Genomic DNA, 13,325 nt, shown 5'->3' with positions numbered 1-13,325 from the left:
TCCAAAGTAAGATAGCTTTATAATGAATCCTCACATATCTAAAAATCTAAAAGACATAAAGCAAAACCTAACAGAACTGCAAATAAGAGTTTATTGATCCACAATCATCATAAAACAGCTTTCTATATCTTACTCAGGATTTTGGGGTCCATATAGTTTTAAAAAAAATCATCAAAACAAAAAAGTCAAATACAACAATACAGAAAATTTGAAGAAATATATATTTAATTTAAATGTATAACAGTCCATATACTATGTATTTATGTGTATGTTTCTATTACACACATACACATTCTACTTAAAAAGAAAATTACAGTCTTTTCAAAGACAAACATATAATTCTCAAAATTGAACTTGAATTTTTGGCTATTAAAATTTGCTACTCTAAGACCTTGGACATTTCCCATAGTATAATAAGTCCAGAAATTTAGTCCCTTTAATGAGTTGGCAATATCAAAAATCATAGTCTGCTGTAAGTTATTATAACTAAATATCGGTTTGGGCAGTATGTGTTAAAAATCTGTGTGAATAGTTAGCCCATTCTTAGAGGAACAAATTTGACCTCAATTATACTTAGTAGAAAATAAGAGCTATTGAAAAATGAATAAAGACATTTACTTCCAAATCCCTACTCCTAAAAATAATTGAAATTAAAACGGGAAGAAGTTAATGAATACGAAGGACAAGCTAAAGGAAGGACACACAGAGCATAGACTTGACCCAAAGCATCACAATTTGTTGTTTAAGCATAATGAAATAGATGCGATATTGGCAAGTCTGAGTAGAAAAAGGAGGGCTGCACAAATGACTGCCTGACTACTGGAATGAAAAGCAAGATACGGCAGCACGCTCGACTCTCTGAGAGTTGTGGGGACTTTGATTTGTTGATGGGCATTCTTGAAAGGAAAGAAAGATTCTAAGAAGCAACACCTGTTGGGTTGCAGTTTTCTGACTGTTGACTTTCCTAGAGAAAAGATCTGAAGAAAGTGTTTTTCCCAAGTAGAAAGGGATCAAAATGAGGGTTCAGTTTGTGAGTGATCTTTGTTTCTTGATTATGGAAGACGTCATTCAGTGAAAAGTTTACAATTCTTTCCTGCTGGTACGGAATCCTCCTTGATTCCTCCAGCCAGCTAGCATATCCGGTGATGGATATATCGGACCAGAGTTGTGGACAGATTGGAAGTCTGCCCATGCTTCATCAGCAGTCTCCTCCTGATGGTAAGCAATACCACCCTGATGATTTTAAAAGAAGGGTGAGAGCAGGAAGAAGAGGTGACCTGTAGAAAAGAGAAGATGAAGAAAAGGGACACGCACACTCTACACACAGATGTGCCTCTAAGTTCCACAAAAAGTAGACCAAATCAAGTTTAAGCTTTACTGTCCTCTAAAAAGATTTTACCCATTCCTACTCCCTCAAGCAATCCTAACTCTTCACAACTTCAGATAATGACTTTTTTAAAGATTTTCAGTTCAGCAGTGAAGAGGATTTGAAGCTTTTTTTTCTTCCATCGGGCTCATCGACAGAAAGTTTCTAAATATCAATTGTTCTTTGATACTGAAAATGAAAACGTGGCTAACTGGAAAGAACCATCGCCTCTCTTCCCAGAAAATGACATGCTTCAGTAATTCACACAGACAAATGGAACTAGCACAGCATAGTCATTAGTGGCTCAAGTTCCCCACTCCAAGCCACTGCATTGGCTGGACTCCTGGCAGGGGAAGTGACTTTTACCTTGTGCTGTGCACAGCACCACAGCTGCCATCCCCCAAATCAGGCTGTAGCTGGACAGATGATAATAGGGTCTCCTGAATACCTGAAGACAGAAAGCACAGTACAGAAATAGGGGATTGCATTTGGAGAAAGCCAACGAAGCTTCATTGTAATCCTTGTTCAGGGAAGGCTATAGGGGTGTGTGTGTGTGTGTGTGTGTGTGTGTGTGTGTGTGTGTGTGTGTGTGTGTGTGTGTGTGTGTGTGTGTGTGTGTGTGTGTGTGTGTGTGTGTGACAGAGAGACAGACAGACAGAGAAACAGAGAAAGACAGAGACAGAGAGAGAGTGTGTGTGTGTGTGTGTGTGTGTGTGACAGAGAGAGAGAGACAGACAGACAGAGAAACAGAGAAAGACAGAGACAGAGAGAGACAGAGAGAGAAAGAGTGCGTGTGTATGTGTGTGTGTGTGACAGAGAGACAGACAGAGTGTGTGTGACAGAGAAAGACAGAGACAGAGACAGAGAGAAAGAGTATGTGTGTGTGTGTGTGTGTGACAGAGAGAGACAGACAGACAAACAGAGAAAGACAGAGAAAGAGAGACAGAGAGAGAGAAAGAGTGTGTGTATGTGTGTGTGTGTGTGTGTGTGTGTGACAGAGAGAGACAGACAGACAGAGAAACAAAGAGACAGAGAGAGAGACAGAGAGACAGAGAAAGTGTGTGTGTGCGTGCGTGCGTGTGTGTGTGTGTGTTGGTTGGTTGGTTACCAGGCTTCTTACTCAGCCGCTTAGTCTCCCTACATTTGCTTGCTACCATTTGAGCCATGCCTCTGATCCAGCATTTTACTGGCTAATTGGAAAGGAGTCTTTCAGACTTTTCTGCCTAGGTTGACTTCAACATAAATCCTCTGATTTCAACTTCCTGAGTAACTAGGCATGAGCCAGTTCAGTTAACTGACTAGTTAACTTTTAAACCCATTGAGAGAATTTTGGTTTTGTGGGAACAGAACCAGAGCTAAAAATAGAGGAAATAACAGAGTGCTCAGGATGTGGGTAGGAAAAAGCCATGGTATGGTTCTTCCATGATAGCAACTGGCCTTTAAAATTTGGAGCCCTGCTTCCAGAGCCAACCCGTGTCAAGAGCAATTTCTCAGACAGAGGATCCCAAGAAAAACAAACCACCTCCAATAAATGGAGAAAAATATACAGAATACAGGTGTTAGACAGCGGCCATTTCCCAAATAGCTTATATCTGTTAATGTTAAGAATGTTAAACTCGAGGAAAATACTCTCTCCAGAGACACATGAATGCCTTGAGTCTTATTGAGTAGAATCATCTATAAATTTCATTTAAATTATACCTTAAGAGAAACAATACTGGCTTTAAATTTGATTTTTTTCCCTCTCACTGCTTTATTTTTTAGGTCTGGGCAGAAATTCTTGGCCTTCTTAGAAGCCATGTTGCTATAAAGGAAATGCTAGTCTAGGCATGGCTGTGTTATAAAATGAGAAGGCAGAATGTAGAGATGAATTTCTCCCCACAGTTGCTTTATGGAGCTCTATCCTTTATGGAGCCAACCTAAGACAGACCAGCAAGAAATGTAATGGTTCTACATATGATATTAATATTCTTTTTTAAATAAAAATTTTTATTGAACTATTAAGACAAGTCATTTCATCCAATAGTTCATATAAATCTGTAAACAAGGCACTGCCATTATCATCTTGTCCAAAATGATGCTATATAGTGATCTGTGATATCATCAACATCGCCACTCCATCACTCTCATTCATCCCCTCCTCTTAAAAGACAATTAAACAGGAGTCACTCTTCTATTTTCCTACATACATATAAAGTACTTTGGTTAGATTCACCCTCTTTGCCCTCTCTGATGTTTCTCCATCCTCCTCCACTTGTCCCCCCACATCAAAGCCTGTTTTACTTTCCTGTCATTCTCATTTTGGGCATATATTAATTGTACAAAGGAGGTTTTGCTATGCTATTTTCCATATGCACACATAATAATTTTCTCAGATTAACCTCTTCTTTTGCTCTCCCTTTCCCCTTCCTTCCAGCTCCCCATTGTTCAATTGTTTTCAGTGAGTTTCCTTATGGTGTCTTCATACATAGACATGTATGTTTGTTTCTACATTGTTTTGAAAATAAAGGTAGGTACAAAATGTAAATTTTCTCAATGTTGTTCTTTAACTGAACTCTATTTTGATTGTGTGTTGGCATTCAACCTGAGGTAGAAACTTAATGCAATCAGTGTTACATTATCTCTGTCAATTCAGCCTCCTACCACCCCAACACTCAGTGTCGCCCTCATTGGCATTGCTGGGGGCTTACAAACACCAAGCTGCCAGACTGCGCTGCTACCTACAACCATCTATCTAATTGCTGCTCACTAAAACCCCTGTGCTTCCCCGACCCCAACCACCATATCCATTGATTTGTGCAAGTTGTCTCTACAAGGTGAGCAGGAATTCTCTTGTGATCTTCTATGCCATCCTGCTGAGTTCCACCAGTGCTGGATGAAGGGAAATCATTCGAGGCCTAAATGTGTATGTCTCTATGTATATTTAATTTTCTCTTCCTTTATCATAGTGGATGGAGAACAGGTGTATCACTTCCCACCATGCCCCCAAGGGGCATAGCTTTCTTTTCTCAGATCTCAATGCCTACATGCAGATTCTACTTTCCAAATTTCCCATTGCCAGGGATTGGATACCTGGCTTCCTGTTCAAGATACAAGCAAGTTTCTGACTGTAGATACCTGTCAGTTCCTTTTCACTCTTCCAGACTGGAGAACTGTTATCTCTCTCTACCTGTATTCCTCAAGTCAACTCTGTCTAGCATGAGCTTTTTCCCTGGTTGTTTAGCATCTAGGTTTTCAAAACGCATATTATTAGGCTGTTACTATTGCAAAACTCTGGCTTCCAAAATTTGTTTCCTGCTTTGCTGTGGTATATTCCTTCTCAAAGGCACTGAATACATGACTATCTTATCTGAAAGGCCTGGGCTATCTTATCTGAAAGGGCTGGGCTATCTTATCTGAAAGGCCTGGCCTATCTTATCTGAAAGGCCTAGGTATAAAATAAATTACTGAAACTTGAAAAAAAAAAACAAGATAATATTCAAAATAATACCGGAACTTAAATTTTTCATCAGGTGGTTAAATCACTAATGATTATAACACTAACATTTATTGAACACAGGATATACCAGATACACTTCCTAGCACTTGAGATAAACCATTCATCAAATATTTCACATAAGCCTGTTAAAGGAGCACTATGGTGAATACCATTTCTAAATGTTGAATATAAAGTGGAGAAAAGTTTAAAAAAAAAACAAACAAAACCACTTTCCTAAGATCATGTAACTAGCAAGTAGTAGAGCAAAGATCTGAACCCAGGCAGTCTGGCTTCAGAGTTCATAACCACAATGTTATATGGATAAAAGATGGCTGAGTTTACATTTAGACACAAATATACAAAATTTGGTTGTTCCTACGTATGACCAAATGACTACTGTAGTGAGAGATAACCAAATTGCTCCTCACACATTCTCCCAGAACAATATGCCTTCGAAACTCACATCTGAGCAACATTTGGTGGTGTTTCCAAAGAGCCATGTAACCGCTGGTGCCATTAAGTAATTTGGAAAAGTTCTATGAGTCATAAAGTATTCTCACCTGCTACTTCACCAGAGCTCCAGGCTCCTGTATCTACTCCCTGATCCTCAGCACCCCCAAACTCACTCTGATCCATGCTCGTCTCTCTGTACCACAGAGCTCACTTCCCAATCCTGGCAGTACCTCACATCACCAGGCTCTTTTGTATTTTCATTCTTTTATGTTTTACTTCCATCTAAAATACTTTCAGGATTGGATTGAAAGAATAAATCTATGAATGACACCAAATCCATCATTACTTCACGCAAAGCAATTTCTCTTTTGGACTTTGATCTCCCGGAAATCAAGTCTAATTGGACTCCTCCCTCTTCTCAGATTTTTTTTTTTTTTTTTTGGGTCCGGTTGTGGGGCCTGAACTCTGGGCCTGGGCGTTGTCCCTCAGCTCTTCAGCTCAAGGCTAGCACTCTACCACTTAAGCCACAACGCCACTTCTGGCTTTTTTCTTTTTTCTTACGTAGTGCTGAGGAATCGAATCCAGGGCCTCAGACATGCAAGGCAAGTGCTCTACCACTGAGCCACCTTCCCAGCCCTCTTCTCAGATTTTTAATTAGTTACTCTATACACTCAATCTTCCCAGGTGAAGCCCCCATTGGATAGCTTTAACGTCATGGGCTTAGCTCATGGCACTGGGTGTTTTGTGCAGTTTTCTTTTTTCCAACCGAACTGCTGCCAATAACTCCTGTGTTTATTCTATCATCAGTCATCTTTATTGAGTATGCCCCACGTACGTGCTTTGAGGACTGTGGTGAATACAGCGGATACAACCTCCCACTCTACTGACTGAGTTTATTCTCCAGTGTATGCATATATTTCTATACAATTGGATTAATTTTCCATAAATTCATTTTTGCACAAGCTGTTGCCCTTTGGGGAAAAAACCTTCTGTGGCTCCTTGCTGTTTAGAGAAAATAGTTCAAAGCTTTTATTTTCGTATTTCCATTCATCTTTCACTACCCATATCCCCTCTTAGCCAGCTAGCCTTGCCTACTTCTACATGTACTACTCAATTTCTTCTGAGTTGTCTTTTCCCTGATTTTAACTTTGGTCTCACTTTTCATCAGCCTGATTTCAGTGCCAGTGATCTTTTTCCTCTGAAGCCCTTTTCTGTTTGTATCTTTTAGTGCTTGTATCTCTTATTAGTGCTCCAAGCAGACTTCAGGTTCTTCATCTGTACTTGAGGGGTCTTATCTTCCCATATCCACTACCCATTGCTTCTTCATTTGTCTGAACACACTATTCTGCTTTGCAACTCATCTGATGACATTTCCTAACTTGCTCCCAGGCTGTGAGACACTGCTCCCAAGCTGGCCACTTGCCTACCACCACCACTTCCAGCTGTCATTATGCTCCTTCTTCCAGTCAGTTTGGACAATCTAATATTGAGCCATGACCTGCAGATCATGGAGGCTGTGCCCATTTCCTGGGGCTAGGACGTTTGGCTAATTCTTTGTGTAATTCTTTGGCTCAGTGTATTTTTGCTATTGCTTCACCAAAACCTTACTGTCCACCAAACCCTGAAGTTGAACAGGATCTCATGACCGCTCTTCCCTTGCTCTGATGGATGGCCACAACAAACACAGTAAGGCCATTCCATTCTGAATGTATATATTCTTATTAGCCTTGCTACTGCAACCTGAAGCTTATTTCTAAGTGATGGGACCATAACCACAATAATGGCCTTAGGGTCAAACTTGGTGTCAAAGGCTGGAATGTCACAAGAGGGAGTTTCCTCACATCATTCAGATTAAGCCCTGGTTTTGCCATTCCTTGGAGATGTAGTAACTTCTCTGCTAAAGTTCATTTCCTCCAAAACTCTAACTGGGTTTTTCTGAATGCTCTGAAATGTCTCTAGCTTTACTATGGTCTTAATGGCACCCTTCTATCCTTCTCTCTCTCCTGCCACCTCCATGGCTATAGGATCTGGTAGAGATTTTGAGGATCTGAACATCTTCTGTGTGTCAGCCACAATAATTTTGCTTCTCTTTTCCTGGCCTGTGGCGGTGACCCAGTGTTAATATCCTCCTTCCTTCCTAGTGTATGGACTTGTTAATTCTGGTTCATATATGCCTTGAGAAATAGTCCTGATGTAAAACTTAATGGAGAAGTAACAAGTCAGGGTAGACCAACTGGTGTTGCACAAGCATTAATCTCCTTAGGTAATTTTGGATTTTCCTAAGTAGAATGGGGTAGAAAATAAGCTGGACAATATTGATAGTAGTCTTCCCTAGGGGTATAGCTTAAAGAAAGTGGCCCCAATTGTCCTGACCTGGGTCAGGACTGTCTCAGTGTTCCTGGTGACAATTGTACTCTGCAAGTGTCTGTGTGTGTGTGAGAGAGAGAACTGGATTATCCCACTCTGGATGAGGATCTGACTCATTTCACTATCATTGCCAACACAGTCTCTGTCACATGGTCTCTATACTCTTTCAGAATGGATGTCCTGGAAGAGACATTTCCATGGCCCACCTTTAATGTCACATCATACCCAAGTGCCTTCTTGTCTTTAACCAGAGAGGCTCAGTCACTTTAACTTTTTGCCTAGAACGCACAGAGCGTCATCACACCCCAGCACTCTTACTCATCTCTGTGGTGTAGGTTTTTTTTTTTCCCCCTGACATTTGTAAGGCTACAGTGAATTAAACCTCTGATCATTTGAGGGAGCCTTAGTGCAAGTGATCACATAAACAAACTTGATTCCCAGGCATACCATGAACACATTACACCTACCTTGTGTCATGTCTTCTTCTCTGTCTTCACGAGTGTATGGCCAACAATAAAGCCATTTCACTTGAGGAAGGCAAAGATGACTCCCTGTCTGGAAAGATACTCATCCTACCCTATGCCCACTTTTACTGGTGCCTCTTCCCATGCAGTCATAGGCACCATATTCAGGAAGGCTTTAGTTTTGAATTGGCCCTGGAATTACTAGACCATTTCCTCAGTATTACTGGCACTCCTCTCATCTTATCTTACTGTATAGAAAAGTATAAAGAAAAAAACAAGAGTCCAGTCTTCCCTCAGACTATGGTGTCAGGACCAACCATTTTGTTTTCTTTTCAGCTATGGAAATCATGGTGACAGATATTGGCTTTCTGAATTCTACGCCATTAGAAAAAGAAATTATGCCTTATACTACATGTAGAAATTCAGGCTGTAGCAGAGTCTGCAATGAGGGAAATGCCGAATAAAAAAAATCAGTGATTCAGGATAAGAGAAAAACCAGACTCATTCCAAAGTACAGACAGGACTGGGTACCCACAATGTTAAAAACACAGAGTCAGAAGGAAGAGGAATCAAAAGGAAATCTTATTAAATATACTCAGATTCCTTTTTATATAATTTCCCCTCTCTAGTCCATACAGAATCACTGAAAGGGCTACCAACTTGAAAACAGCAGGATTTCTGTTTTTCAAGGAGGCAACCTGACATTGCTGCATAATGAGCATCAGGACAGACTCTAGCTGCTGTGCTGAGTGTCTCTTAAAACCAGCTCTAGAAGGATGAATTACAAAGGCTAATTACTTTATCTCTGTGGGACTTGGGGAAATAACAGCACCACCCTAATGGTTATGAAGATTAAATGAAGTTCAGGTGGGAGATCTAAAATTTACAATACTATAAAATGTAAAAATTTTTGAGTGCTGACATGACATCACATTAGGAAATTCCACCCTTGACCTCGTGTGGTTTAGTCATAAAGCAGAAAAACTACACAGATTTTTATTAAATTTACTGCCAAGTTATGAGCATAAATCCTGTGACATGAAATGGATGTCATGTTTAGATTTAGGGCAACATTATATACAAATATGTATATTTGCAAATGCATATTTCACTATATATAGGTCAGTCTTTATATTTGTATGTATATTTTTCATTATGTTTAAATATTCTGAAATCCCTCCCTCCAAAAAAAAAAGAAATTTTTAAAAAATCCATAATAACCTGGTACCAAGCTTTTTGGATAATGGCTATTCAACCTGTAATGGATGTACAACTCCTAAATACATCTTGATACAAATAAGCATTAACCAATGTTGCCTATGACAAGAATTAAACATGCAAAGCATTTAAGTGCCTAGGATTTAACAAATGTCAAAACCTATTAGGTCTCTACAAAGATTTATCAGTCAAGACATAAATGGAGAGATAGATCATGAAAACAAAGAAATCCACTTATAATTCTTGCCAGGCAAGGCATGGTTCACAAAGGCCTGGGTTTTACTTGAGAAACACCCACCTGCAGGTATGTGTACCTCTTCCCCTAGATAGTTCCAGATTCTTATCTCACTCCATAGAGCCAACAAGGACTTAGAAAAAAATTAATATTCCTGGCTATTTCATCATTGGGCAGCAGGACATGGCCAACATGAAAAGCAGCTAGCCAGGCAGCAGTAAGACACCATTCTCCTTTGTTAAGGAGCATAGAGAAATAACAGGCGATGCGATATTCCTTCCTAGTGAGCTATATATAAACATTTTACCTTGAGGTTTTAATTCTATTCGGATTTACGCCTCATCATACCATTGGAGTGTATAAGCTCCCTCCTCTTTGATTTGGACATGTAAACTGAGCCTGCAAATAAACAAAATGTCGGCGTCTGGATAGTCTAGGTTTTAGTCTTTTGGTGAAAAAGGATCACTGCGCGATTTAATATCAAGCTTCACCGGCTGCAGCTTTTCTGGATCTCTCATGGCTACCCAAGGGAGGGACCAAGAGGACCTGTCAGGCAAGAAGCTGAACATCCAGAGGAAAGGGACTTGGAATCCTGCATCCCTGCCCTGCTTTGGGGCATCAATACCCAGGGCAGTAGGCGCTGCACAGTCCCTTCCTGCAATTTAAATAGGCCAAGCTTTCCTCCCGGGGATCTGCGGCACCCGCATCAGTTCCTCCAGGCGTACAGCGATCTTCGGGCGAGGAAAAGGGTCCCCGAGATCTAGGATCTCGGGCGGCTCCGATCCGCCCTTTGAAAGCAAAGGAGGGCTCCGGCATCCACTACAGCGGACCCGGCGCTGCACCACCCCGGGGAGCAGCCAGGCGCGCGTGGCCCGCTGGCCCCGTGCGCCCCCGGCCACCAGCTCCACCTCACCCCCGCGTGCGCCCTCCGTCCCACGCCCTGGTCCCCCTCACCAGTCTGTCCATGCTTGCTCGCGATGCAGATGGGAAATCACTGCAGCTGGAGAAGGGGAGGAAAAAAATGCCGGACTGTTCCTCAAAGACCAGGATGACTACAAGCTCTGCCGAGGAAGTGGGGGTGTGGGGCGCACAGCGTCACCTGCCCACCACAGCAACCAGTGGCGCGCGGCCGCCCCCCAAGACACGGAACAGGCCCCGCCCCAGCCCGCCCCCGCCCACCCTCACCCCATCCTCCGCCCAAAGTACCAAAACAATGCTCTTTCTCACCCTTGCCTACCTCTACCTCTTTCTTTCTTTCTTTCTTTCTTTCTTTCTTTCTTTCTTTCTTTCTTTCTTTCTTTCTTTCTTTCTTTCTTTCTTTCTTTCTTTCTTTCTTTCTTTCTTTCTTTCTTTCTTCTTTTTGAACTGTTTAGAGATGGGGACTGGTGAAACTGAGAACGTGCCCGGAATATATATATATATATATATATATATATATATATATATATATATATATGTATGTATGTATGTGTATATGTATAAATATACACGTGTATACACACACATATGCTACCTGTCTTGAGAACAGAAATGGGATGGGAGGTGGGAGAATTGTTTCATTGTAGTAACACATGTGGTAACACATGTAGATTTATTTTTTTTTTCTTTTTGTTTATGTGGTGCTGAGGAATCGAACCCAGGGACTCATGCATGCAAGGCAAGCACTCTACCACTGAGCCACCTTCCCAGCCCTAGATTTATTTTTTTAATTCAGAATCAAATTATATAGTCTAGCAATCCATTTTCATGATGCGATCAGCTTTTCTCTTTATTGAAGCTCTTCCTTCCACCGGTGCATTCATGGTCAGGGTTCTTTTTTTTAAAATCTCAAATTCCAGAGTTCTTCTGTCTTAAGCAAAAACGACAAAGAAAGCGATCAATGAAGTGTTCCGCCTCCAAAAGCGCATATATTTCACTACTAATATTCCCTGGCAAGGCGGCAAGACAACTTTTTTTGTTGTTGTTGTTTTTAGGAAAGTCCATAATGCTTGTCTTTCTCCTCTCTTCCCACCTTAGTGAGGAATGATGGACAGGTTGAATGCATACAACCCTAGCTCTATACAACTTCAGAACAATAAAGCCCTTGTAAAACCATCACTGCAATCTATACACATGCCTATCCATCCCCTCCAAAAGTTTACTCACTCTATTTGTTGTAACCATTGTTTGTAATCACATTTAATATAAGATATACTCTCTTGGCAAATTGTTTTGTATGCTTCAACATCTCTTCCAACAGTGTACAAGAATATTTACACATACTTTCACAGGAAGAAGAATAGTAACAGCACTAATGTATGTCCAATAAGAGGAGTCAAAAGAGAAGAGGAAAAATTGAAGGTGGTAGTAATAATAATGGTTAACTTTTTAGGAACACAAAAAAATAAAATACGAAAGACATTGAAAAAACTAAATTGCTCATAGAGTACCAAAGAAGATACGAAGAGAAAGCCAACTTATAGGTATGCAGTCTAGTTAAAAATTGCAAGTGAAATAAAAGAATCAAGGAGAGAATTCTAAAAGTTTCAAAGCAGAACAGAACCGTGACAAGCACAAATGGAGCAGAATTGTAGGACAGTAGATGTCCCTAGGGAATTTTGGATACATGAAGGAATGAGTTAGTATCCTTAATGCAGAAGAAAACTAAATTCTACTTTGGCTTTCACAAAAATTACTGCATGGGCACATTAAAAAAACATTTTAAACTAAATGCATCATTCATAAAATTCACAATTGGAGTGTTGTAAATATGCTTACATGGACAGAATCAAGATTTTAAAAAATTAAACATTGTTAGCACTGTATAGCTTGCTCCACCCACCTACCTACTCCTCTTCTGTCAGTATCACACCCCACCATGATGGATAATCACTCAGATCTAACATCATTGTCTAGGCTTGCCTAGTTTTGAACTTTAAGCAAATGTTTTGCAAAGTATATCTACGTATCTGAATTCCCTCATCCAACTGAAGACTTGAAATTGTCATCTATTTTTTAACATATAGTTGTAATTCATCAATTTTCATTGCTGTATAACTATCCCTTCGTATAACTATTATGTATCATAGCTATGAATTTATTCTGCTGAATTGGGTATTTGTGTTACAAAATGAGTTTTTCCCCCATTTTTTTTTGCCTTTTAACAAAACAGCTTATGAATATAATGCATCTTGATCCATGTCACCCAGAATGAAGCTTTTCTCGTAGTAATTCTATACACATTTTCCATTTTTAAGTTATCATTTTTTTATTTTGTTGTAAAAACGCTGTACAGAGGGGTTACAGTTACGTGAGTGAGGCAATGAGTACATTTTCTGCCGAGCATTGTTCCCCCTTCCCCTGTTGTTTTCCCACCATCCCTTCCTTCCATACCTCCCACACTTCTCCTTTCCCACAAACTTGAAGAGTTCCTTGCCAATATACTGTCTTGTATACACATTTTCTTTATATGGATTTTCATAAAATAAGTATAGCATGGCATTAAACTACTGTTGATGTTTGTTATATATGTTCCTAATTAAATTTTATTTTAATATGTTTTTCTAATTAAAACTTAATCTAAACTGTTTTACATTCTTTTTTGGTAGGTAAATATTATTTTAATGGGCCTTGATTTTTTAATCTACTAAAAGTTTTGATCTTAGATTTTATTACTAAAATATTATATAATGATATAATGAAAAATATGCCTAAGCATATAACCATCAGATATATTCATTACATCATGATTCTCCTAGACAAAAG

The 13,325-nt window shown here is 39.8% G+C and overlaps 1 protein-coding gene across 5 annotated transcripts in view; it reads right to left on the bottom strand.

The window, feature by feature from the left end:
* Nucleotides 1-10,712, bottom strand: part of LOC122105584 (OX-2 membrane glycoprotein-like) — a 47,306-nt gene extending 36,594 nt beyond the window's left edge. For 2 of the 5 annotated variants that reach the window (XM_042676879.1, XM_042676878.1), the window contains exons 1-2: nt 10,536-10,712; nt 1,733-1,814 (exon numbers count right to left, since the gene is read on the bottom strand). In XM_042676879.1, the coding sequence (XP_042532813.1) occupies nt 1,733-1,814; nt 10,536-10,547 (94 nt within the window). In that variant the 5' untranslated portion in view covers nt 10,548-10,712. The remainder of the gene's footprint in view (nt 1-1,732; nt 1,815-10,535) is intronic. The other 3 variants (XM_042676877.1, XM_042676880.1, XM_042676881.1) reach the window with 2 other exon arrangements.
* Between the last annotated feature and the right edge of the window lie 2,613 nt (nt 10,713-13,325).

This window comes from Dipodomys spectabilis, unplaced genomic scaffold (assembly GCF_019054845.1).
Source record: "Dipodomys spectabilis isolate Male_0828 unplaced genomic scaffold, ASM1905484v1 ptg000032l, whole genome shotgun sequence".
NCBI classification, from domain to species: Eukaryota; Metazoa; Chordata; class Mammalia; order Rodentia; family Heteromyidae; genus Dipodomys; species Dipodomys spectabilis.
The sequence above is the reverse complement of the archived record's forward strand: the minus strand, read 5'-3'. Positions and strand labels throughout refer to the sequence as shown.